The 26,754-nt window shown below is 36.5% G+C and overlaps 2 protein-coding genes across 6 annotated transcripts in view; both read right to left on the reverse strand.

Annotated features, from left to right (window-relative positions):
- Window positions 1–8,838: 8,838 nt before the first annotated feature.
- Window positions 8,839–14,872, reverse strand: LOC107223127 (very long-chain specific acyl-CoA dehydrogenase, mitochondrial). Its single transcript, XM_015662717.2, has 8 exons — window positions 14,678–14,872; window positions 13,443–13,653; window positions 13,132–13,350; window positions 12,585–13,016; window positions 12,129–12,392; window positions 11,174–11,530; window positions 9,951–10,163; window positions 8,839–9,408 (listed from the first exon to the last, which is right to left on the reverse strand). Exons 1-8 carry the CDS (start codon window positions 14,746–14,748, stop codon window positions 9,271–9,273), a joined length of 1,905 nt encoding a protein of 634 aa, XP_015518203.1. The 5' UTR covers window positions 14,749–14,872; the 3' UTR covers window positions 8,839–9,270.
- Window positions 14,873–21,289: 6,417 nt separating this feature from the next.
- Window positions 21,290–26,754, reverse strand: part of LOC107223124 (histone demethylase UTY) — a 62,158-nt gene continuing 56,693 nt past the window's right edge. For all 5 annotated transcript variants that reach the window (XM_046740696.1, XM_046740699.1, XM_046740698.1 and 2 more), the window contains 4 exons: window positions 25,032–25,756; window positions 23,089–23,344; window positions 21,984–22,321; window positions 21,290–21,901 (listed from right to left, as the gene is read on the reverse strand). In XM_046740696.1, the coding sequence (XP_046596652.1) occupies window positions 21,689–21,901; window positions 21,984–22,321; window positions 23,089–23,344; window positions 25,032–25,756 (1,532 nt within the window). In that variant the 3' untranslated portion in view covers window positions 21,290–21,688. The remainder of the gene's footprint in view (window positions 21,902–21,983; window positions 22,322–23,088; window positions 23,345–25,031; window positions 25,757–26,754) is intronic.

The raw sequence follows: 26,754 nt of genomic DNA on the forward strand, positions 1-26,754 counted from the left end.
CTGTGAAGTCATATTGTCTGCGAAATGAGTTCAAGTTAACTGAATAACCAGGTAGATAGATCTTATTGTTGGATCGAAACCGTATTGTTGAAAAGAAAACACGCTTGCATCCTGATCTAGCGCTTCTAAATGTTGCCCTAATTTTTGCACATTGAACATCGAAGACTTTAGTTTCTATTCGAAAGGATATTTCGAATCCCTGGATCTTTACAAAGGTGCAAAATCTCTGTAACAAATGCGTCAGGGACTATATGTAAAAAAAAGCCGCAAAAACATCTTACAACAAACCGCTGGTATGGTAGAAGATTTGGTCACTTTACAGCTGTATCTATTGAACAATCAGTCGCAGCGGGTTCTGAGAATCGGCAACAACTTTCATTGGCATATTTACGTCTATTCAGTGGACGTGATATACACATTTACATTTTTAAAACTACTCTTAGCATTTCATACTATACTCATTGAAATCTATTCTTCAGATAATGATTGACCAATTGAAGAGTGATGCTTTTAATGCCAAGATTCTCTAACTTGTCCAACAATTTGTCATGACTCACAGTGTCAAATGCCTTGAGAGCTCTAAGAAATTAATACCAGTCGGCAGATTTTATCTAGTTCTGAAAATATGAAATCAGTAATTGCAACCTGAGCACTCCAACACTCCAGATTTTTTAGGAAACCAGATTAATGATTGGGATATTATTCACCGTGACAGATGGAAGTCTGTTGCCGAGAATTTTCTCTGATACCTTTGCTAAATGAGATGTAAGAGAAATGGGAAAATGATTATTGACATTTTTTGCATCCCCACGCTAATGAATAGAAATAACTTCTGCTCCTTCATATTGGTGAAAGCAAAAGTCCTTTTACAGAGATACATTGATCATGTGACTAATTGCAAGAAGCGGTACAAATGTGATAGTACATTTCAGAATCCCAGCATGTATAAAATCTGTCCGCCCTCCTAGTAGATAGGAGTGGAGCTAAATGTCAAAAATGCTGATATCAATTCTTCGTGCTCGACAGCGACATAATTTTGTGAGACAAATCAATTATTGTGCGCAGTACGGATATGCTGCGTGCAGCTAATAAAGAATTATACCCAGAATACCAGAGATCTCCTTCGTTATTTCGCTGCTGCCGAGGGTTGAATGAATCGATTCTTTTCTCTGCTGTTGATCCGACGCTATATTCTCTGCGTTTTCTGAATTACTGAGAGTTCAATTAGTCGGGGAATGGTCGTGCAAATCGAATCCGAGACCAGAAATTTCCGGTCGTTCCCTTTGCATTGTTGGCGAAAATTTGCACGATTTTGAAAAGTGCTGGTATAAATTAATTGTGGCACTATTCCGACGTAATTTTGCGACAGAAATCGATTGGGCGCAGTCCCAATACGCTGCGATCAACTCAACAGAAGTTACAGCCGAAAAACGAAAACCTGTGTTTTGGACATTTTTCAGCAAGTGCATTTTCCTTCGTAATTTCTCTCCTGTTGATCCCACGCTACTTTCGCTGCGTTTTTTGAGGTCCTGGGGGTCCAATTAGTCAGGAGAGGGTCGTACAAGTCTAATCTGAGACCAGAAATTTTCGGTCGAAAAATGAAGAAAAAGTAAGGCTAACCCTTTGCATTTTTGCCAAAAATTTTCGCGATTTTGAAAGGTGCTGGAATAAATTAATTGTGGCACTATTCCGACGTAATTTTGCGACAGAAATCGATTGGGCGCAGTCCCAATACGCTGCGATCACCTCATCAAAAGTTACAGCCAAAAAACGATAACCTGTGTTTTGGACATTTTTCAGCAAGTGCATTTTCCTTTGTAATTTCTCCCCTGTTGATCCCACGCTACTTTCGCTGCGTTTTTTGAGGTCCTAGGGGTCCAATTAATCAGGAGAGGGCCGTACAAATCAAATCTGAGACCAGAAATTTTCGGTCGAAAAATGAAGAAAAAGTAAGGCTGACCCCTTTGCATTTTTGGCGAAAATTTGGGCGATTTTGAAAAGTGCTGGAATAAATTAATTGTGGCACTATTCCGACGTAATTTTGCGACAGAAATCGATTGGGCGCAGTCCCAATACGCTGCGATCAACTCATCAAAAGTTACAGCCTAAAAACGATAACCTGTGTTTTGGACATTTTTCAGCAAGTGCATTTTCCTTCGTAATTTCTCTCCTGTTGATCCCACGCCACTTTCGCTGCGTTTTCTGAGTTCCTGGGGGTCCAATTAGTCAGGAGAGGGTCGTACAAGTCTAATCTGAGACCAGAAATTTTCGGTCGAAAAATGAAGAAAAAGTGAGGCTAACCCCTTTGCATTTTTGCCAAAAATTTTCGCGATTTTCAAAGGTGCTGGAAAAAATTAATTGTGGCACTATTCCGACGTAATTTTGCGACAGAAATCGATTGGGCGCAGTCCCAATACGCTGTGATCAACGCAACAGAAGTTACAGCCAAAAAACGATAACCTGTGTTTTGGACATTTTTCAGCAAGTGCATTTTTCTTCGTAATTTCTCTCCTGTTGATCCCACGCCACTTTCGCTGCGTTTTCTGAGTTCCTGGGGGTCCAATTAGTCAGGAGAGGGTCGTACAAGTCTAATCTGAGACCAGAAATTTTCGGTCGAAAAATGAAGAAAAAGTAAGGCTAACCCCTTTGCATTTTTGCCAAAAATTTTCGCGATTTTGAAAGGTGCTGGAATAAATTAATTGTGGCACTATTCCGACGTAATTTTGCGACAGAAATCGATTGGGCGCAGTCCCAATACGCTGCGATCACCTCATCAAAAGTTACAGCCAAAAAACGATAACCTGTGTTTTGGACATTTTTCAGCAAGTGCATTTTCCTTCGTAATTTCTCCCCTGTTGATCCCGCGCTACTTTCGCTGCGTTTTATGAGTTCCTGGGGGTCCACTTAGTTAGGAACGGGTCGTACGAATCGAATCTGAGACCAGAAATTTTCGGTCGAAAAATGAAGAAAAAGTAAGGCTAACCCCTTTGCATTTTTGCCAAAAATTTTCGCGATTTTGAAAGGTGCTGGAATAAATTAATTGTGGCACTATTCCGACGTAATTTTGCGACAGAAATCGATTGGGCGCAGTCCCAATACGCTGCGATCACCTCATCAAAAGTTACAGCCAAAAAACGATAACCTGTGTTTTGGACATTTTTCAGCAAGTGCATTTTCCTTTGTAATTTCTCCCCTGTTGATCCCACGCTACTTTCGCTGCGTTTTTTGAGGTCCTAGGGGTCCAATTAATCAGGAGAGGGCCGTACAAATCAAATCTGAGACCAGAAATTTTCGGTCGAAAAATGAAGAAAAAGTAAGGCTAACCCCTTTGCATTTTTGGCGAAAATTTGGGCGATTTTGAAAAGTGCTGGAATAAATTAATTGTGGCACTATTCCGACGTAATTTTGCGACAGAAATCGATTGGGCGCAGTCCCAATACGCTGCGATCAACTCATCAAAAGTTACAGCCTAAAAACGATAACCTGTGTTTTGGACATTTTTCAGCAAGTGCATTTTCCTTCGTAATTTCTCTCCTGTTGATCCCACGCCACTTTCGCTGCGTTTTCTGAGTTCCTGGGGGTCCAATTAGTCAGGAGAGGGTCGTACAAGTCTAATCTGAGACCAGAAATTTTCGGTCGAAAAATGAAGAAAAAGTAAGGCTAACCCCTTTGCATTTTTGCCAAAAATTTTCGCGATTTTGAAAGGTGCTGGAATAAATTAATTGTGGCACTATTCCGACGTAATTTTGCGACAGAAATCGATTGGGCGCAGTCCCAATACGCTGCGATCAACTCATCAAAAGTTACAGCCTAAAAACGATAACCTGTGTTTTGGACATTTTTCAGCAAGTGCATTTTCCTTCGTAATTTCTCTCCTGTTGATCCCACGCCACTTTCGCTGCGTTTTCTGAGTTCCTGGGGGTCCAATTAGTCAGGAGAGGGTCGTACAAGTCTAATCTGAGACCAGAAATTTTCGGTCGAAAAATGAAGAAAAAGTAAGGCTAACCCCTTTGCATTTTTGGCGAAAATTTGGGCGATTTTGAAAAGTGCTGGAATAAATTAATTGTGGCACTATTCCGACGTAATTTTGCGACAGAAATCGATTGGGCGCAGTCCCAATACGCTGCGATCAACTCATCAAAAGTTACAGCCAAAAAACGATAACCTGTGTTTTGGACGTTTTTCAGCAAGTGCATTTTCCTTCGTAATTTCTCTCCTGTTGATCCCACGCCACTTTCGCTGCGTTTTCTGAGTTCCTGGGGGTCCAATTAGTCAGGAGAGGGTCGTACAAGTCTAATCTGAGACCAGAAATTTTCGGTCGAAAAATGAAGAAAAAGTAAGGCTAACCCTTTGCATTTTTGCCAAAAATTTTCGCGATTTTGAAAGGTGCTGGAATAAATTAATTGTGGCACTATTCCGACGTAATTTTGCGACAGAAATCGATTGGGCGCAGTCCCAATACGCTGCGATCACCTCATCAAAAGTTACAGCCAAAAAACGATAACCTGTGTTTTGGACATTTTTCAGCAAGTGCATTTTCCTTTGTAATTTCTCCCCTGTTGATCCCACGCTACTTTCGCTGCGTTTTTTGAGGTCCTAGGGGTCCAATTAATCAGGAGAGGGCCGTACAAATCAAATCTGAGACCAGAAATTTTCGGTCGAAAAATGAAGAAAAAGTAAGGCTGACCCCTTTGCATTTTTGGCGAAAATTTGGGCGATTTTGAAAAGTGCTGGAATAAATTAATTGTGGCACTATTCCGACGTAATTTTGCGACAGAAATCGATTGGGCGCAGTCCCAATACGCTGCGATCAACTCATCAAAAGTTACAGCCTAAAAACGATAACCTGTGTTTTGGACATTTTTCAGCAAGTGCATTTTCCTTCGTAATTTCTCTCCTGTTGATCCCACGCCACTTTCGCTGCGTTTTCTGAGTTCCTGGGGGTCCAATTAGTCAGGAGAGGGTCGTACAAGTCTAATCTGAGACCAGAAATTTTCGGTCGAAAAATGAAGAAAAAGTGAGGCTAACCCCTTTGCATTTTTGCCAAAAATTTTCGCGATTTTCAAAGGTGCTGGAAAAAATTAATTGTGGCACTATTCCGACGTAATTTTGCGACAGAAATCGATTGGGCGCAGTCCCAATACGCTGTGATCAACGCAACAGAAGTTACAGCCAAAAAACGATAACCTGTGTTTTGGACATTTTTCAGCAAGTGCATTTTTCTTCGTAATTTCTCTCCTGTTGATCCCACGCCACTTTCGCTGCGTTTTCTGAGTTCCTGGGGGTCCAATTAGTCAGGAGAGGGTCGTACAAGTCTAATCTGAGACCAGAAATTTTCGGTCGAAAAATGAAGAAAAAGTAAGGCTAACCCCTTTGCATTTTTGCCAAAAATTTTCGCGATTTTGAAAGGTGCTGGAATAAATTAATTGTGGCACTATTCCGACGTAATTTTGCGACAGAAATCGATTGGGCGCAGTCCCAATACGCTGCGATCACCTCATCAAAAGTTACAGCCAAAAAACGATAACCTGTGTTTTGGACATTTTTCAGCAAGTGTATTTTCCTTTGTAATTTCTCTTCTGTTGATCACACGCTACTATCGCTGCGTTTTATGAGGTCCTGGGGGTCCAATTAGTCAGGAGAGGGTCGTACAAGTCTAATCTGAGACCAGAAATTTTCGGTCGAAAAATGAAGAAAAAGTAAGGCTAACCCCTTTGCATTTTTGGCGAAAATTTGGGCGATTTTGAAAAGTGCTGGAATAAATTAATTGTGGCACTATTCCGACGTAATTTTGCGACAGAAATCGATTGGGCGCAGTCCCAATACGCTGCGATCAACTCATCAAAAGTTACAGCCAAAAAACGATAACCTGTGTTTTGGACGTTTTTCAGCAAGTGCATTTTCCTTCGTAATTTCTCTCCTGTTGATCCCACGCCACTTTCGCTGCGTTTTCTGAGTTCCTGGGGGTCCAATTAGTCAGGAGAGGGTCGTACAAGTCTAATCTGAGACCAGAAATTTTCGGTCGAAAAATGAAGAAAAAGTAAGGCTAACCCCTTTGCATTTTTGGCGAAAATTTGGGCGATTTTGAAAAGTGCTGGAATAAATTAATTGTGGTACTATTCCGACGTCATTTTGCGACAGAAATCGATCGGGCGCAGTCCCAATACGCTGCGATCACCTCATCAAAAGTTACAGCCAAAAAACGATAACCTGTGTTTTGGACATTTTTCAGCAAGTGTATTTTCCTTTGTAATTTCTCTCCTGTTGATCCCACGCCACTTTCGCTGCGTTTTCTGAGTTCCTGGGGGTCCAATTAGTCAGGAGAGGGTCGTACAAGTCTAATCTGAGACCAGAAATTTTCGGTCGAAAAATGAAGAAAAAGTAAGGCTAACCCCTTTGCATTTTCGGCGAAAATTTGGGCGATTTCGAAAAGTGCTGGAATAAATTAATTGTGGCACTATTCCGACGTAATTTTGCGACAGAAATCGATTGCAGTCCCAACACGCTGCGATCAACGCATCAAAAGTTACAGCCAAAAAACGATGACCCGTGCTCTCGAAATTTTTCAGCAAGTGCATTTTCCTTCGTAATTTCTCTCCTGTTGATCCCACTCTACTTTCACTGCGTTTTATGAGTTCCCGGGGGTCCACTTAGTTAGGAGAGGATCGTACAATTCAAATCTGAGACCAGAGATTTTCGGGCGAAAAATGAAGAAAAAGTAAGGCTAACCCTTTTTTTCACTTTTTTTCTGACATTGTCCTCGCCGTCTTTTCTCTATTCTATTCTCTGTTCTATTTTTTATCCCCAGTTCCTAAGTAGTATTATAGAACTAGGCCAATGTTTAGGAATTAAGACTTTGTTTATTTTCAATGTTTCAATAATGTTTTCCAATATTGCCATGGAAAAGTTGTAAAATAAACCATTGAACCATTTGCATTTTCGGCGAAAATTTTCGCGTTTTCGAAAAGCGCTGGAATAAATTAATTGTGGCACTATTCCGACGTAATTTTGCGACAGAAATCGATTGGACGCATTCTCAATACGCTGTGATCAACGCATCAGAAGTTACAGCCAAAAAACAACAACCTGTGTTTTGGACATTTTTCAGCAAGTGCATTATCTTCCGTAATTTCTCTCCTGTTGATCCCACGCCACTTTCGCTGCGTTTTCTGAGTTCCTGGGGGTCCAATTAGTCAGGAAAGGGTCGTACAAATCGAATCTGAGACCAGAAATTTTCGGTCGAAAAATGAAGAAAAAGTAAGGCTAACCCCTTTCCATTTTTGGCGAAAATTCTCCCGATTTTGAAAAGTGCTGGAACAAATCCTATCATGCACTTTTCCGGCGTAATTTTGCGAGAGGAATCGATCAAGCGCAGTCTCAATATGCTGCGAGCAACGGATAAAAAGTTACTTCCGAAAAACGAAGAATTTTCATTGCCATTTCTCTGCTGTTTGTCCTACGCCTTTTTTGCTGCGTTTTCTGAGTTCCTGGGGGTCCAATTAGTCAGGAAATGGTCATACAAATCATATCTGAGATTCAACAATTTCCAGCTCCAAAAATGGAGAAAAAAGTTAGGCTAACCGTCTTTCATTTAGCCAACATCTAAATTTACCATATCAATTATTAGACGGCTTGTCCGTCTTATTTGACTTCCTATCGGAAGCAAGAATCGAAAATGTAAACATTCTTCATCTACATACATCCCTACATATATGCTTGAAGAGAAGAATTCATATTTTCACATATATCACGGCAAAATAAAACAAAATTCGAACGGTGATGAGAGAAATTAATGACAACGGAGACAGGGCGGCTAGGTAGTCTAGTGGAGTCAGGCTCTGGCTAAGCATCTCTAGACGCCAGGTTCGATTCCTGGCTCCGTCGTTAAATTTTCGGAATCACCAATTGTTCGAATTTATATCTACATCTAAATTCACCCCTCGCCCTGAAACCATATTGAACTCCTGCTTCCTATATTCTACGAACAATTCCTTTTCGGCATTTTCTCAACGTACTCTCCAGATCATTCAGAATGAATCGATTATATCGCCAATCATTCAACTCCTCAATATCAGTTCCTCTCGTTTCCCATTCACCTTCGTACGGACGTGTAGTCGTCGGATTGCAAACCCAAAATAGGCCGTAATACCATCACGACTGGGTGTGGATGGTGTGGATCATGGACTTATAGCGATAAACTGTGCGGTTTGTGGTTTTTTTTTAATTTCCTTCATAGATGCATCTACTTCAGATTTAAGTCACTACGTTGGTTCCCTTGACCGTTTGATTGGCGATTTAGTAAATAATCGTGTTCCAAAAATTACCATTAAGCCGTACTCTTACCTTAAGTGGTTATTTTGCATATATCAAACCCCTTGACTCGCCTTAGACGATATTTAATATTCGCTTCTTTCCTCAAAATTATGTCGTTATAAGGTCTGGATTACTTGGCTCTATTGTTTTTAAGAGATCGCACAAATTTTTTAAAAAAATATCACGAGGTTAGCCTTTCCAATCATTTGTTAATTTTGTAACTGAATACTTTCAAAGCGAAAATGAATCGCCGATTGCCTTATCCTATTATTCATTTAGTTTACTGAGTTGTAAAGTAACGATTCGCCTTGAAACTCATGTTTCATCATTTGCGAAGCGCCGACTCTCTCCAATTTGTGTTCATTCAGAACAAGTGATATTATCACGTCATTTGATCACACCATTAATCATTTCTACGATTCTTACAATAGATGGCATAAGAATAACCACAGCGATAACAATATCATATTATAATTGTAGAAAAAAATAAATGTTTATTATATATTACATATTATACGAGCTCCATTGGTTAAAAAACTTTTTATTTATTTATTTCTTATAAAGTCAGCATATTAAACTTATATATTTATACCTAACTTGCATTGAATGATGCTCCATATATATACATTTACACAGTTCACACACAGACGGCGGGATGAAGTGCCGTCTGAAAGGCACAAAGTAGGGCATAAACGATGCATTTTTACATTTTACCGTCATTGCTATCATGATTCTATTTTCAGTCCAGCGAAAACCCAGTCATTAATCGAATTCGCGATCATTTGATAAAATTCAATGAACTTTCGAAGCAGGAATCGCCAGACACTTTTTAATTTGCCTACCTATATAAAATAAAATATACAATATTTTCTCAGTTCTCAGAGTTGGACGATCATCACTATTTCGTACGCTGAACACTGTCCGCAGTTCTTTCTCCGGTGCCGGTCTCTCACCAATTTACAAATTCAAGGGATTCGACTGCACGATTCCGCCTGACTCGCAAACGTTTCGTGAAATTTTACCGAACTTACTGAATATGTCCAAATGTTTTCCAGCGCTGGCGACGTTTAGATTGTACGCAACTCTGCCTGATGCCTAAAATGAGAAAACACGATATTTTTGTTAGGAAATCATAAAAGAACCAATTAACTCATTGTCAAATTTCAAGTAAGTCTAAATCGATTCGGAGTTCGACTCATTTCGAATCGAATCAGATTTCGAGTGATTCGGAATCGACTCGGTTGTCAAGTAAGACTCTTTTGACTTTTTCTTAATGCATATTTTTGAAAACGGTATCCTAGTTTAATTGTCAAGTATTTTTCGATTTTGAAAATTTTTATAATTACATATTCTTCCCAGTTTTAAATTATCGAATAATGGCGTCACAATGCCGATTAGTGATGTAAGAGTGAAACTTAAAGGTCTGTAACTTTTGTATTTTATACAGTTCGATGAAAAGATAAAAAATTACAATAAAAGGTACATATTATCTAGCATCTGTGATAAGCTGGACAAAAAAAAAATTTTTTTGAACCACCTCATAGAGAATTTTGAATCGAATCAGATTTCGTGTTACTTCAAATCGAAATAAATACGATCGTGTAAAAAATGAGCATATAATCAAAAAAGTAAATTACCTCCGCACACCAAGCCTGAGCCATTAGTAATTCGTGTGCGGCGCTGGGCAAATTCTTGTTCAGACTCATTGTAGCCCTGCTTAGAACGACGGCCATCGCATAAGTGTCCATCGCAGCCTGAGCGTACCTATTCAAAATGAACTGCTCGTTGACAATACCACGTTTGTATTTAACTAGAGCAGCCTCAATTGCTTGACCAAAAGACTGGATGCTCTGTGAACAAAAAGCATTTTCTAGTAGAATTTGCATCTTGGATACTGAGAGCTTGAAACTCATCATGTAAGCTCATAAGTAACAAGATTGAAGAAGAAAAAAAGAAAAATCGAATAGTCCAATATACAAAGACGAGTTTTTTCACTGGTAATCAGCACAGAAGAACTTGACGTTATAGAATAAAATTTACGGCTATCTGTTCGAGGGGAAATGAAATGTGTTGATCAGATATTATAAAATGGGAATCAGAAGCATGCTAAACTTGTCATTTTCTATCTTTTCTATGGCACATGTACGCGCAGGCACAGACTTAGCTCGCCAAGCTGTGTTGGCGCTCTCTCTCGCTCTCACTGGCTCGCGTTATTCACACTGTAAAATCCTCAACTTTGGAATAAAATTAATTTGTAACGGTACGATGGAGCATAATACATTCACTGAGGGAAGTTTCTGTGATGATATCCTTTATAAAATACTCGTTTTTCATGAAGATTCTAAGACAAGTTTTCAAGAAATTCACCAAAACGTAGATCTGTAAGCTAGTCAGCGGAGACTTGAGATACGGAATAACGTGTTAAGAGTTGAAACTTTGACAGTTAATATTTCAAGACTGGTACAGTTAAGTTTACTCAAATTTTGACACCTCGTTTAAAATATTGTAATGAAAGTATGTTTTTTTTTTTTTTTTAGAACGATTGTAAGAAAACGCATTTTGGGAAGAACTACCTTAAGCAGGGATCTCAAGAGAATCCGGAATACTCTATGAGCGAACAAATTGTAAATCCGTTTTTAACCATAGTTGGTACTGTTTAAAAATGAAGTAATTAAAAAATAGAAACACTTTTTCAAACAGCAGCTAATGGAATACTGTTCTTAACTTCCTGTGACATATTTTTTTACTGTTCATGAACACATAAATACAGCCCTGTTAGATATCTTGAAACAATATTGAAACGAAAACATGGTTTCTTTTTCTAAGTAAACAAAGTAAATTATACGAAATTAAACCCAACCTTTGCACAAAGAGCAGCACTTTCCAGCAATTCGGGATGCACAAGGTGTGAGAAGTTGGGCGAGGAGTTGAGTCCAACAGCTCTGGTAGCTCTTCTGGTCGCTTCTTCAACAAGAAGGCCCAAATTAGCTGTAGGATTCTGGAAGGCTCGTTGAAGCTCTTGTAAATGGCTTCCTGCATATTGAATTCCAGTGAGAGCAACAAACAGTCTGAGAATGTCGTTCGTCCCCTCAAATATACGGAAGATCCTCAAGTCGCGCATCACACGCTCCAGTCCTGTGCCCTTCATGTATCCCATTCCTCCCATAATTTGTATCGATTCGTCGCATACATTCCATGCTGATTCTGAAGCGAAGCACTGAAGGAACAAAAAATACGGTTTGCATCGTTCGGGCAACGAAGAACTCTGTGACGCTTTATTTTTCCGATGAATCAACAATTAGGAAAGGAAAAAGGAAAGTTTGAAAAACCTTTACAAGTATTACTTACGCAGTTAATACTAAATACGAATCAAAAAACATCTCTACTGTGCGATAAAAATGATTTTGAGCACATTTGAATACTGCAAGCTAATAGTAAGATATTGACAATTTGAGAGATCTTGCCACCAAAACATTAAAAATTATTAAGCTTTGGTGTTTTTCGCTAGTTAAGTTTAGTGTTTTTAGACTTATTTTAATTACCATAAAGTTCTTCAGATGTCCCCTGATGAAAAGTTTACAATTAATCGTCTTCAGAGTGGGTAAAATTGTATTTGTGCTAATACGGTACAGTTGTTTGTCAACAGTTACATTTTTACATGACACAAAATTTCTTAATTTTTCTTATACAATTTATGGAGATCTGATAAGCCTTTCCTTTTCTCAAATTATTGATATCTTAGCTTATTATATTCGAATTTAATCAAATTTATTTCAATTATGTAGTAAAGACAATATTTCATATACAAGACTCACCTTTGAGATTGCAGCTTCCAAATGATAGTCCTGACTGCCGTTGTCCATGTTGCCTGAGATCATGTAAGCCATGGATTCGGTTACGTAATGAACCATCGACATGCGGGCAATCTTCTCTTGGATAGTACCGTAGCTGTCGATGCGCTGACCAAACTGCAGCCTCTGCGTCGCAAAATCCGTCGCTTTTTTGATGCATGAACGCATCGTGCCAGACAACGCAGCTGCCATTCCAAACCGACCGTTGTTCAAAATGTTCATTGCCACCTACAGAAGAAATTATATTTTATAACTTATATTATAATTAAGATATATCATCGAAAATGAGCAGAAAATTGAGAAAAAAACTGAAATATTGAACAAATTTAGCAAGAAACTGAGACCATGAATTAAAAAAGTAAACCTCAGAGTGATATCCAGCAAACGAAAGTTCATTGGTGTGTAAAGTTGTAAAATTACCTTGAATCCTTCTCCTTCCTGTCCAAGAATATTTTCAGCAGGAATCTTGACATCCTCGTAGTAAACCTCAGCAGTATTGCTGCACTTGATGCCCATTTTTCTTTCCGGTGGTCCGTTAGTGACACCGCCGAATGATCGTTCGACAATGAAGGCGGTGACTTTGTCCTTGGTCTTGCCGGTCGCAGGATCAGTGACAGGTACCTGAGCAAAAACGGTCATGATCTCAGCCAGACCTCCGTTGGATATCCAAATTTTACTGCCGTTGAGGACATAGTGACTTCCATCGGCTGACTTGACTGCTCGTGTCTTTATCGAACCTGCATCAGAGCCGGCAGTCGGCTCCGTCAGGCAGAAAGCGGCGTATTCACGACCCTCCGTTACTCTCGGAAGATACTTGGCTTTCTGTTCCGGGTTTCCGAACAACAGAATTCCCTGAAACAGAGAAAAAGATGTGAGAAGAATGCCCAGCTAGACTAAATAAAGCGTGAAAATATCAGCTTAACTTTAGTATCGGTTTCAAAAATCTACAAAACAAGACACAAATCACCTTAAAGCCGATACTCTGATGTGCTCCAAGTGTTATTCCAACTCCCAAGTCATTCGCCCCAACGATTTCGACACCAGCAGCATACTGAGTGTTTGTGAGACCCGCGCCACCATACTCTACGGGGACTTGAAGCCCGAATGCTCCGAGTTCCCACAATGCTGCCGATGTTTTTTCGTTTATGGATGATTCGTCGTCGTTTCTAACGGGGTCGTTGACTTCCTGGAAAGATTATTGCAAAGAAATGAAGGCGGATGATTGAAACGACTGAGGAAAGGATAAAATCTGGAATGTGCATGGCTCTTTTCACCTACCTCAAAGAATTTTTGCATCGGATCCATGAGCATGACGATCGTTTCTCTCTGTTCCTCTGTTAGCGGTTCTGGATATGGAAAAACCTGATTGGGCTGAAGTTGCCCACGAAATATGTTCATGGTAAATGATTGAGATTCTTTGGCGGGCTTTTGCGCCGGCTTCTTCTCGTCTGCTTTCACTGTTTTTGGCGAAGCCTGAGTCGCCAGACATCTGAAAGTGACATTCTATCAGCTGGAGCATATACCATATCCATCTCTACGTATTAGAATAAAGATGAACTGACTGCGCCTTAGAATTCAAATTAAGGAAATTAAATTATAAAAAGAGAATCTGAATTATATAACAACAGCCCAATAACTAAATAACTTATGAAATGACTTTGCTAAAAAAAAGGAGACTCAAATCTCAGCAATCAATGAAATCGCTCTAAAAGAATGAGCAAACTGTAAGTAAGATGTTGTTTTGATCCCAACCGTGAGTATAAGTAAGAAAATTCATGCAGTATAAACAAGTAGAAACAACTGGAAATAAGGAATCAAAAGAAAATGTGAGTAAGCAATTGAAAATATATAAAAGTGAGGAAAGGTAAGGGAGATTGAAAGAAGTGAGCAAAACAAATGAATCAACGTAAATAAAAATAACTGCTAGCAATGTGAAAAACATAGAAGTAAGAAATGGAAGGTGAAAAAAAAGGTGAATAAAACAACTGAAAAGTGAGTAAGAAAATGCAGATACACTGAGCGAATGTGAGAAAATCAAAGCCTTTGAAGAACTTTAACGATTTTCATAACTAATAATTGAGGAATTGCAATTGCGATGTTAAAAACGCGATTGTTATATTGTGGTTCCAATTTTATTTTGAAATCGAGCATCGAAAAAGCTGGATCAGAGCCAGGTAGTGTGAAGGCCGTCATCGAAGGGCAGATAACAAAAACATAAAAGCCGTATTGGGGATTTGGATATGTTCCACAATACTGTCATTCGTCACATTACTCATAATACTGCTCGTTTTCTCTGGATGCAATTGGAATGGAATTAGGTCGAATGCATAATGATAACGGAATATAACTGAAAGTTGTTGACACATAAAAATATAGTTATTATTGTTGTTATTGAATGTATTACGTACACACAAAACGAAAATAACCGAGCATCTGAGAGAATATAAAACACAGAATGTTTGAAATTCGGCATATTTATTATTATAACCTTATAAAAACCTTGAAAAACTAACCTTGAATTTATTTCGATGAATTTGTTGAGGCACTTCGGAGTTTGAGAAATGTATTTCGAAACACGTATCATGATTTTTGTTCAGTTATTTAATTTTTTGGTGTGAGAATTAGGAGAATTTGAGAAAAAAGACTAAAATATCTGTATAACTGTTTATAAAAAAAAAAACACCAAAGTCCACTGTTAAATTATGAAAATTATGCTGTCGTATCGAGAATATATCAATCAATTTTTAGCAACGAGAAATAAAGAGGAACCGAGTCACGACCAGTGAACTTTAAACACTGGGATCAGTGGGTTGTCCTAGACTTGATAGTCTCGAGAGTCAGACACGGATTCAATTCACTTCGTTAATCCGTGCAGTCGTGCGTATACAGATAACGTGTAATGTTGAAATGTGTAAAATTACCCTAGGTTGCTGCCAACCACTGCTGCACGCGTCCAACACACATACACACAAAAATTCAGTCAACGCAACGTCATCACTTTGCCTTTGCCTGATTATCATTTCCGCCAATCTCCGCGGCCAACCAAAGCGGATCATGAATAAAGACCAGCCAATCAGGGCGCACGAGGAAAGTAGCTGACCAATAAGCGTACAGCAAGGCTAGAATACGATGCGCAATGAACGTCGGGATATTTCAAAATCCGACTATCCATCTGACAAATTTCGTAACTGAGGAAATATTGAAGACAGATCCCGCGAATAACGTAGATCGGTAACCGTGCAGTTTCTTCGATTAGTTATAAATGAATAAAATTAGAGATTGTTTCACTGAAGCAATGAAATCTTGATTCACAATCAAGGTATGATGAAATTTTCTGTCTAGCACGTGAACTTTCATCGTAACGTGTGGGATCGGACTTGGGACTTTGACCCGTCGAACGTATTTTTTGAAGTAACATAATATTACGATATATAGATACGAATATAATGAAAATTCCATTCACTAAAGCATAATGATAATAATTAACTGTCATTATCCACTGATACTATTACTATTATGAATTAGGACCGCAGAGAAATAATCTATCGCGATAAGTCTATGTACTTGATTTGATAGTTCGTATGTTTCAATTAACTAGCATTGGTGTATGCAGCTATAAAATTTCACTGTTTATTTTAGACTCATACTGTAATCCTAATTATTTAAAGATCTTATTAAAATTGAATGATATGAATCATAAATAAACACCCACCTTGGATTGTTATTTTACATCTTTTGTTCCTTTTTCTGACACACTATTACAGATAATTGGAATACTAGTCAAAACTATAAGAGATACCAAAATTTTTCACAAAAAGACCACATACAAAAATTGATTTTTTCCGTTGTAATAACTGTATTTATATTACATACTGTTATTATATTATATGCATACAATATTATTTATGGGAATTGTAAACGAAAATATTATTACAATCAGTCATACCAATCATATTTATCATCATTAATGTAGTATCTAATAGCAATAATAATGATAATAATCATCATAATCGTCATCAATTTTAGAATAATAAAATAACATTAATGATGTATGTAAAATGTGTATGCATGTATTTATAGTATAATATTACCTGTACATCTATTTTCTATACTTTTATTTTCGTAATTATAGTTTCCTTTAGTTTCCCATCGTTTTTCAATTCATAATACATTTTTGTTCTACTTTTGAACACTGTACAGTTTTACAATACTTTAGATATTATATATATATATATATACTTAACGTATATAATATAATAGTTAAAGTCAATCCAATTGGTAAGATATACAATTATCACTTTTATCACATGCGCGTGAAAAGTGGGGCTTTGCGTATCAGTTTAGCGGGACGAAAGTAACCAATTTCATCTCAGTGTTGTAAAGGTAATTTGACGCATGTGCAGTCCAGAATTGCTTCGCTCTCATCCATTGGAAGATCACTTTCATCCCTGGAGAGAAAAAAAGCCCCAACACTTTTCATTCACCTGTTATAAAAACTATCCTATGTGACTCGGACCAAAAGTTGGCAATCGCCAGCTTTCTTCTCTTGTCACACAATATACTATATTAATGATAATATAAGGAATAATTGTTACATAATTTCAAACTTACTTAAGTCATCAAGATCACAAGAAAAATGGGGATGATCATCACGACAGTAGAAGGGATATTTGCTGGTTTTTCATTCCATTAAACTTTTTATTATTCCAGATTCTGCGACGCTGCGGCGGTAACATTAACGAAATTTAATTTTATCTATCAATTTATCTACCTATTCATTAATTACTTATTCGTATGCATATTTTATAATTAGCAATCCTCTAGATCAACTGTATACCAAATAAGAAAAAAAGAGAAAAGACAGAGGGGGAATGGAGATAAAAGAGTAAGAATGAGGAAAAAAAACACTGTCGGCTAAAATTGATTAACAATCATGAAGCGTGTCATTTTGAAAATAAGATTTAAAAAAACAGTGTACACAGACACATCTGACAATATTGCATAATATATTTACAATTAATTATGCCTGTACTATCAATAGAGGTGTATACAGTTTATAGAATTATATATTACACCTATAGGAATAATCGGTACAATAAATTTTCAGCTAACTGCTGACGCAGAATCTTAATAATAAGTTGTAATGAAATGGTGTTGATTTATCAAACGATTAACCAGTAAAAAATTAAAAAATAAAAAAACGAAACACTCAATCAATTGAAATTTTTGCGCAACGACAAATTCGAAAACATTACCAACAGCATACCAACGCGAAAATAATAATAATAATAATATTAAAAAAAAACAATAATGATCTCCGATAGTTTTGTAAAAGGCACTGTACACACACGCGCGCGCACACAATCACACAAAAGTCGCACATTCGGGTGAACAGACAATATTATCATTATCATCATCATCATCATTTCATATATATAATTACAATATGTAGTAACTTCTATCTAATATATACATGTACAATATTCTATACATACATGTATACAATAATAAATTATGTACATACATAGTTATTCATTATAATAGGCAGAGCAGCGTGTGGTGGTCATTTGTTTCAAATTTGAATTATTAAGAAAAATAAAAATATATATATACACACACCTAAATGTATGTATAATTCATGTTATTAATACTATTATTATTATTATTTTTTTTTTTATCTTTCTGAATTTTCGTGTCGCTTGTCATTTTTAGATACGTTTGTTACATAATATTTTATAGATACGTCCGTATTTCACAAAATATTATATGACATAAACATATATATATATATATATATTAGGGTGATTCAAAAAAAAACAAAAAACTTTTTTTTTCTCGCAAACAGGCTTAAAAGTTTCCTTTTAGCGTAAAAAAGTGCCAGTTAAAATTTGAGCCCTTAATATTAATATTCAGGTTGTCCGCATCGCACTTTTCTATTTCCCATAAGAATAACATGGGATAAATTTTTTTTGCACCTTCTGATTTTTATTGCTTGCCTATCGTGTGTCATAAAAAAAAACTATTGCTCAATCTTATAGAGAATTGAACGCTCTACAAAAAAGGTCTCTTATGATTTGTTGCGGAAACTAATAGTTCAAAAGTTATTCGAGGTCAAAGTTCAAGTTATCGCAAATTTTACCGTTTTTAATGCATTACAGCGAATTTCATGGTTTGATTAAAAAAATTTATCTATCAGCTTCTAAAACGACAAATCAGCGGTATGAAGTACTCGGAAATGAGTTAGAATTGTTATTGCAAAAAGATTTAAGTGATTTTGTATCAAAAAAATCATTGGAATTGTTCCAAAAATTTGATTTGCCGAGCGATTTTTTAGAAAAAGACATTTCAACTTGGTCTAATGATGATAGTTACATTGAATGTGCTGAATTTTTTAAAACATTAAAAGTAACAAATGACGTAGCTGAAAGAGGGATCGCGTTGATTGAGAAATATAATAATTACCTCACTAAAGATGAAGAGCAACTACAGTATTTATTACAAGTAGTTCGAGAGCATCGGCAACGTTATCCAGACTGTTTAAAAAAAAAATCTTCAATAATAATAATTTAGATCAGATTTATGAATAAGTTTTTTCGCAATAATTTATAAGTACAAGTAAAATAAATAAATTTCTTTTCTTAACAAAACCAATCGTCACTAAATTTATACCTCATGTAAGTATTTTAAATGACTGAAAGAAAATTTATTGCCCTTAGATTAAACAAAAAGGAAACAAACTATGATTTTAAGGCTCACTGACGCTAAAAATTTTCTTAACGAGTATCACTGGCCTCACTATACCAAAAAACTATTGACAAACTTATTTTTCCTTAAGACTAAGTTCAACATAAACACAAATTTTAAGATAAATTTTTTTAATCAAACCATGAAATTCGCTGTAATGCATTAAAAACGGTAAAATTTGCGATAACTTGGATTTTGACCTCGAATAACTTTTGAACTATTAGTTTCCGCAACAAATCATAAGAGACCTTTTTTGTAGAGCGTTCAATTTTCTACAAGATTAAGTGATGGTTTTTTTTTTATGACACACGATAGGCTAGCAACAAAAATCAGAAGGTGCAAAAAAAATTTTTCCCATGTTATTCTTATGGGAAATAGAAAAGCGCGATGCGGACAACTTTAATATTAATATTAAGGGCTCAAATTTTAACTGGCACTTTTTTACGCCAAAAGGAAACTTTTAAGCCTGTTTGCGAGAAAAAAAAAAAATTTTTGTTTTTTTTTGAATCACCCTAATATATATATATATATGGAATCTACTTTTTGCTGTGTAGTTAAGAACGCGAGCTAATAGCTTAAGATAACGAGTGTCATTTCTAAACCCCTCAAAACTTTCGGATGCGCAGATGCAGTGGTATACACAAAACAAATAAGAAATTATGAGAACAGGGAAAGAAAATTGTACTAAGTAAAAAACGCCACTTTTTCTCCTCTTCTTTGTCAATCATTAACTTCTTCGTTCTGTTATTCTTCTTCTCGATTAGTAACCTCACGCAACGAAAAAAAAATAAATAAATAAATGAATCGAAAGAAGGAACGAACAATAAAATGAACGGATGAACTGATCAAAATAACAATGATAACTATATAAGACAAATGATAATAATTGTTATCAAAATGGAAAAAAATTTCATATACAATTATATGTGTATATGTGATATAAACTAAACTAAATTGTGTGTGCAGTGATTTTTAACTGTATTGTAATTTATATATATATATATTTATAATTATATGTGAATATTTCTTTTCTTGTGCTTAAAAATGCTCTTTCAATCATTTTGTAATTGGACCGTATGATATAAGCATACATAATACGTCATTTCGACGAGGCCCGATTGAATCAATTATTATGCTATACAGGTCAATGAAAATGTGTATCATATACTGACAATAATAATAATAACGATAAAAATAATTATTTTAATATTAATAAAAAAACTTTATTACAATTTACAATTATTTTATTATCATCGCAATTTTCTGAGCATCCAAAGTTGAGAGGAAAGAAAAAATTTTCCCGGTGGGATTCGTGTATTAATATATGTATATATATAAATTGTATCACAATTTGGCAGTGAACGATGTATATATATGTATGTATAATATTATACTATATTATCATATCCTTTATACAATTTTTTTCTTCTTTTTTGCGTTAAAATAGAGGTTTTAGATTTAATTTTAATTTTTCTTCATTATTCCTGTTCTTTTCCTCCTCTTATCTTTCGTTCAATTTCGATTGCGATTTGTACAATTTTTACTTTTCACGTATCTTCTCTCTTTCTTTCGCTTTCACTCCGGTTGGATTTCCTGTTTCGTCGATGTACTTCATACTCTATAATTCGCAATTTTCAATCTTTTCGTGGAAATTTATTTATTTTTCATTCGGTAGTAAGACAAAATTTGAGAACTGGAGAAAAAAATTACAATAACAAGTAAAATAAAAATAAATAATACAAGAAAGAAAGTCTCGAGATATTGATATAATAACGCTGACTAGCTTATTATCAAATCTTATCAGATTTCGAGCTGCAAAGAGAGAGAGAGAGCAGAGAAAGTGAGAGAGAAAGAGAGAGAGTGTGCGAGATAGAAATAAATAAAGATCAAAAACAAAAAAAAAAGAAAAATTATATTATTATCATCATTATTATTAATGTTCTTATACACGTCATAATAAACGGATGTTAATTTTTTTTCTACTTCTCAATTATATACATATTACCTATTCGTTAGTTGAAAAAAACAGCCTACAATTATAAACGTAGCGATTGCAATAGTTTGATTTAAATTAACTAAATTCTTCATTATCCTGTCTATGGCACTGTATCAATTAGTTAGCATATGCGATAATTAATGATGTTCACAATAAGATTGTTAATTTATTCTCATCTTTTTATATATGATTCAAAACCCAAACCCGAAGATTGTGATTATTACTGATAGTGATAATAATAACAACAACAACAACAACAATAATAATAATAATAATAATAATAATATGCTAATAATAATAATGGTAATAGTAATAATATCAACAATACGATCAGACACACCTCTCTTCTGTGATAATTTCATTACACATATACTATTTTAACGTCGTTGCGTCACTCTATCCGACGAATAGTCGTTCGTTCATTTCTGAGTTTAATGTAAATTTTTTTTTTTTTTTTCTAGTCCTAATATTACTTACTTCGCAATAACTTTGTTGAAGATCACTTTCTCTTCTTTCACACATTTACAGAAGTGGTTTGCGTTTCGTTTCATTATTATTTTTGTACACCTAATCGTCCTTTTTACTGTCGATCGACAGAATTCATTAATCTACAATTCGACGCGCTTACTAAAATAAGACGCATATATAAATATATTGAAAAAAAATTGATAAACAACATAAAAGAATAGACGCGATAAAGATAAAACAAAGAACAGAGGGGGGCGCGGCGGCACTAATACTGCAGCGTGTCCAGGTAATCCAAGTACCTGCGCTGAGTGTAACCTCAAGAGGATTGACTCGTCGAAACAGATGTTGCCGCTGACGGCGAAGGATGGAGGATAAAATTGTCGTAAACCGCCATCAGATCAGACATTCTGTATTCTTCTAGACACACGAAACCTTCCAGTGAAGGCGCCTGTTTACGCGCGCAGTCCATGCAGTGGACTACGTGCCTTTTTTCTTGCTCACGGATGAAGAGTATGTTGAATACTTCGATCTGTAATCAATGGTTTTGCGTGTCATTGAGGGACAAGATGAAAAATAAATGACGAAAAAATTTGCAGAGAAGTGAAACTTACCTCGCACTGTCCGCAATAATGAGACGCCTCGTTTTTCCCTCTGCCGTGAAACCTGACCTCAACGCCTTTGCTCCTTACGAATTCCAGTATCAAGTAGCACTGCCTCATCGTTTTGAGAAGGCATTTTTTTATAAGCTCAAACAGTCGGCGTTCCGAGACTTTGATATTCCTTGCCAAGTTCCATGACAAATGAACCATGGGAACTATGGACTTGAATGACTGAAGCTTGTTCCACTCATATCTCTCGATCGCTAGCTGATATTGGCGCGGTGTGAGAGGACCGACGTTCCAAGCGATGTTGTTGCACCATCCGACCGCTTGGACCCAATGAACACATCCTGAATGAATAAATGAAAATAGAACATTATGCATATAATAAAGAGAATGGTTTCAAGTAACTGAAACTGATTGACATTTCTGATTTATGTCATGACAGGAATTCCCAGAAATTTAAAAGGAAAATGTGAACTTCCTTATATTCAAAGCATGTTGGGAGGTAATTCTCCACCGGACACAAAATTTATGTTCGTCAGTTAGTAATAGCAACAACCATCGCTCAGTGGGATGAAAATCTTTTTATACGAGATCAAAAAACTGTTTTCAACGGACTGAATCTCTCTTAAAGATTTGAAAAGTCTCTCCAGACTTCGACAAACTCTTCTTAAATCGTTGCAAAAATATTATTGGAATGGTAAGAAATACCTTTGAACACGTAAAAACTGTATTCGAATAATTGATACAATAATAAAAATTCTTTTTCGAGGGTTCAAAAACATGGTAGGCGATTGGAAACACTTATAAATGGTTGAAAACATTAGTAAACAGTTGAAAACTCTCGGCAAACAGTTACAAACTCTTTGAGAATGGTCGAAAATACTATTGACATGGTAAAAATTTGTTTCAAACACATGAAAAGCCTGCTCAACAAAGTTAAAAGAGTATCTAAAATGACAAAGAAACTTTATGAACTGTTGAAAACACTTTTAAACGGGTTCAAAGACTAGTTTAAGCCGTTCTGAATATATCGAAACCATATTTGAGGTGTTTTAGACAATTCGAAATAGTTGAATGAAACCATAAATTATGCTAAGGTGTCGGTACTAACCGGCATTGACCCAAACGAGGTCGCCAGGTCTCTGCAAGAACCGATAAACAGGGATATTTTCTTCTTGAAGATCTTCCAGAGAAGGCCACCAGCTCCCGTGCAAATAATTGATGTTATTTCTTTCGCAGAGAGTGCATATTACACCCCAATACGCATCCGGTACTGCAAACCACTCACAGTCACCTGGACCAATGTTTATGTTGATCGAACAAAAGTTGTTGTTCTCTTGATGACCCGGCGTTCGACTTCCCGGCACCTGAATTAACAAATTATGAAAACTCCAAGGATTGTCCACTTAAACTTTTCAAAGTATTTAAACAAAGGGATAAAAGCATCAATAATAAAGTAGTAACCGATCATGTTTCACAGAACTTCGATAAACAAAAATAGGAAAAACTTTCAAGGTTTCGTCATCATGCAAAATATATTTTGAATGGGTAGAAAATGGGTAGAAAACACTTGATTGTTATCTTTGAATACAACGTTCACAGCACTGGGACATCTGGTGGTGATAAAATGCAGTATGCGAGCCTTCATTTAATTTTAAAAGATCTATTCATTCGTATTTCTTGTAGTATAATAATTCCATGTGACGAAACTAAGGTTGCACAGCTTGCACTATGCTGTCTGTACTTTTCGGCTCACATAATTGACCTAAAGCCATCTGTCGATACAGCCCAGTTCTCGACACTACATTACCCAATCACGCCCCCATATCCGATCCACTATCAAGTTTTTAAACATACTATTCAGTTATAGAATATCCGTATTTTTGACTTAATAGCTGATATTCAATTAAACTTATACCTGATTAAACCCACTGAGAGGTTAAAGGCTATCAATATCCGTGTCAACTGTTTAAAGGCTAAAATGTTACATTGGTCAAACTAGTAGGCTTCCAAAAACTAGAATTAATGAACATCAACGCCATATTTTCGCGGATCCAGAAAAATAAACAACCTTGACAGGACATAGAGTAAAGTTTTATCATGGTTTTAATTTCACAATGTTGATATCATTTGCCATGAAAAGAAATACAGGAAAATGCTTATTTTGAAAATGTGTAATATTGTGAGTCATAACAACACTGTGAATCTAAGATTTATGGAGTGATCCTTCTCATAGTAGTTTGTCTAATTAATGGTATCGACAGTTAGCCTCTTGCTGGTGCCATGACATTTGACATCATGTTTTACATATTGTGTCTGATTGAGTTGCTTCTCTCTCTTCAGTTTATGTTTCTCTTTCCCGTCGTTTATCAGCCGGCAATTATTGGGTACAACACTTACGCTTTCTCACATTTCTAAGAAACTGTCCAATATTTCAGTATTGCAATGACAAGTGAATATTGCTGCCCCTTCCTTTTTTGGTAAGATTTTTAATATTAGGTATATGTTGTTAAATTGCAAAAAGTTTGAGGCTCTTCATAAACTAACTGTCATTATAGTTAACCGTTGACTATTGACCTGGACATGAGCGGTTCTTGATTTTTTTTTTCTTTGCTTATATGTATTACAAACTACCAACAAACAGCACAAAACTTAAAATCATCAAAACGGATGTCTTATGCACCATTTTCTGACGTCTATAAGGCTCCAAGGACATCTTTCAGGTATGAACATATCTTTTGTACACAAGGATATCTTTTCGGGACTCAAAAATGGCGCATAAGATATCTTTTAGATGTCTCTTTGTGACGAGTTTAAGTTTTGTGCTGTTTGGGTTGGTTTTTTCTTTTTTTTTTTTTCTGTAAATAAAATACAGCTTTGAGGGGGTCTCCCTCAAAAAGTCGAAGTGTTGATAAATAGTTAACAGCTTATTTACTAACCTTCGACGCTGAAAAAGTTTTAAGCAACTATTAAAAGTTACTTCAAAATATCAAGCGCAAAAAGATGAACAGCAGTGCTAAAAAAAGGTAGGAAGATGTGAGTATTAATAATCACCTTCATGTAAAGCTGAACAGTGTTCATTCCAAGAATGACATGTCCGACATGACTGAGCATATTTCCAGCAGAAACGACCCTGGCGAAGGCAGGGAGCTTCATGAGTTCGTGAAGCTGGATCCGCCACTTCCTTTCGTCGGAAAGATCGACGTTGGTGCCGAACCTGAGCATTTTGGATCCTGGTTTTCCCATCAATCCAAAAACGTTTTTTTTCCTTCTGACGACACCGGTACTGTCCTTAGAGTCGGAATCGGATAAATTGGCGGTGTGAACGCCCTGCGATTTCTCCCTCTCCTCCTTCAGGCTGTCCTGAAAACTGGAGGCCTGATATTGCGCATATTTCGCTATTGTCGTGTGGCTTCGGTGGCTTATGCAGCCCCAAACCTTCCGTGACATGACCGGATCCCAGTTCTCATCGCTCGTTTGTTGTAGCTGCGTCCTGACTTCGATCCCGTGGTCAGGATTTGCCTCGACTAGCGTCTTTGTTGAGAAGAGGCCGAGGTCCAGTTTCAGGGCAGCAGCAAGCCCTCGGATCACAGCTATTGGGTGTTTCAGACAGAACTCTTGGAGCTGCGGGCCGAACGCATCCTTTTTGTTCTCCAGGTAAACACTTGGCGTCGGTGGCAACAACTGTTCTCTGGTTAGACGCTGTGTCGGCGGATCCGGAGGCGCCGGTGGTGACGATTTGTCACTGAGTATCGAGCAATTGGGAACGCCTTTCAGACCTAAGAAGATATTTTTGAAGTTAGTTCCAGTAATTAGGAGAAAATGAGGATATACTTGAAATTGGTTATTTATTTTTCATATTATTAAATTTTCAAATTATTCGAAGATCTCTTTAATCTCTCTATCTAATAAAAAAGTTTCAAACAAATGAACAGGTAGAAAAAGATTATAATAACAATAGTAAAAAGGAGACTATAATAACGATAGTATAAAAAAGATTACAATAACAATAGTATACGCATGAAGTTGGCGGTGGGGTGAGATCCCGAAAACAAAACAAAAAGCATCTAGCAAACCCTTTGACAGCTGTCATCGGCTGTTTATGACAGTCTTTGACAAATATCTTTATAGGTATCTGTTTCTGACGCGCAAAAAATGAACATGCAAACGAAAATTATCAAGATGATTCCCGACGGGAATTGTCTTTTTCGCGCGTTGGCGTATTGTGTATACGGCACTCAAGATCGACATGCAGAGGTGAGACTGAGTATCGTTTCAAATATAGTGGATAAGTGGTCTACATTTGCGGGTTTTATTACAGGTAATGAGTCAAACCGTGCTGTGATTAGGTCACCTGGTGATTACAAATCACATATGAATAAAAATGGAATATACGAGGGCGAAGCAAAATTAGCTACAGCTGCGGACATTTTTAAGATATGTTTAATCGTGTTTCGCGAAGAACAAATTCATCTACACCGGATCGGATCACAAAATGAAACACAATTCTCGCTACTCTTCACCGGCGACGGAGACAGTGGACACTTTGATGTCTTGCAGAACCAAAATAAAATTCAGATAGTGAGTAATAAGTATGAAAAGTAACAATCAAATAATAGTAAATCTAAATATATCACCAAACAGTCAAAAGGACAGCCCGGATTTACGATGACAATGGAGAAAGGAGGAGTTTCAAGCAGCAGATAAGGCGATGAAGATGGTGGATGGTCGGAAGTATCACAAAAGAAAGAGGAAAATAAGATTGTAAGTGCGAAGA

Source organism: Neodiprion lecontei, chromosome 5 (genome assembly GCF_021901455.1).
Source record: "Neodiprion lecontei isolate iyNeoLeco1 chromosome 5, iyNeoLeco1.1, whole genome shotgun sequence".
NCBI classification, from domain to species: Eukaryota; Metazoa; Arthropoda; class Insecta; order Hymenoptera; family Diprionidae; genus Neodiprion; species Neodiprion lecontei.

Coding starts and splice junctions, on each gene's coding strand:
- LOC107223127 (XM_015662717.2), bottom strand. CDS start 14,748: ATGATACGTGTTTCGAAATACATTTCTCAAACTCCGAAGTGCCTCAAC. Junction 11,531..12,128: donor TGGAAGCTGCAATCTCAAAG/GTGAGTCTTGTA, acceptor TTGTTCCTTCAG/TGCTTCGCTTCAGAATCAGC. Junction 10,164..11,173: donor GTGCTGCTCTTTGTGCAAAG/GTTGGGTTTAAT, acceptor TTTTGTTCACAG/AGCATCCAGTCTTTTGGTCA.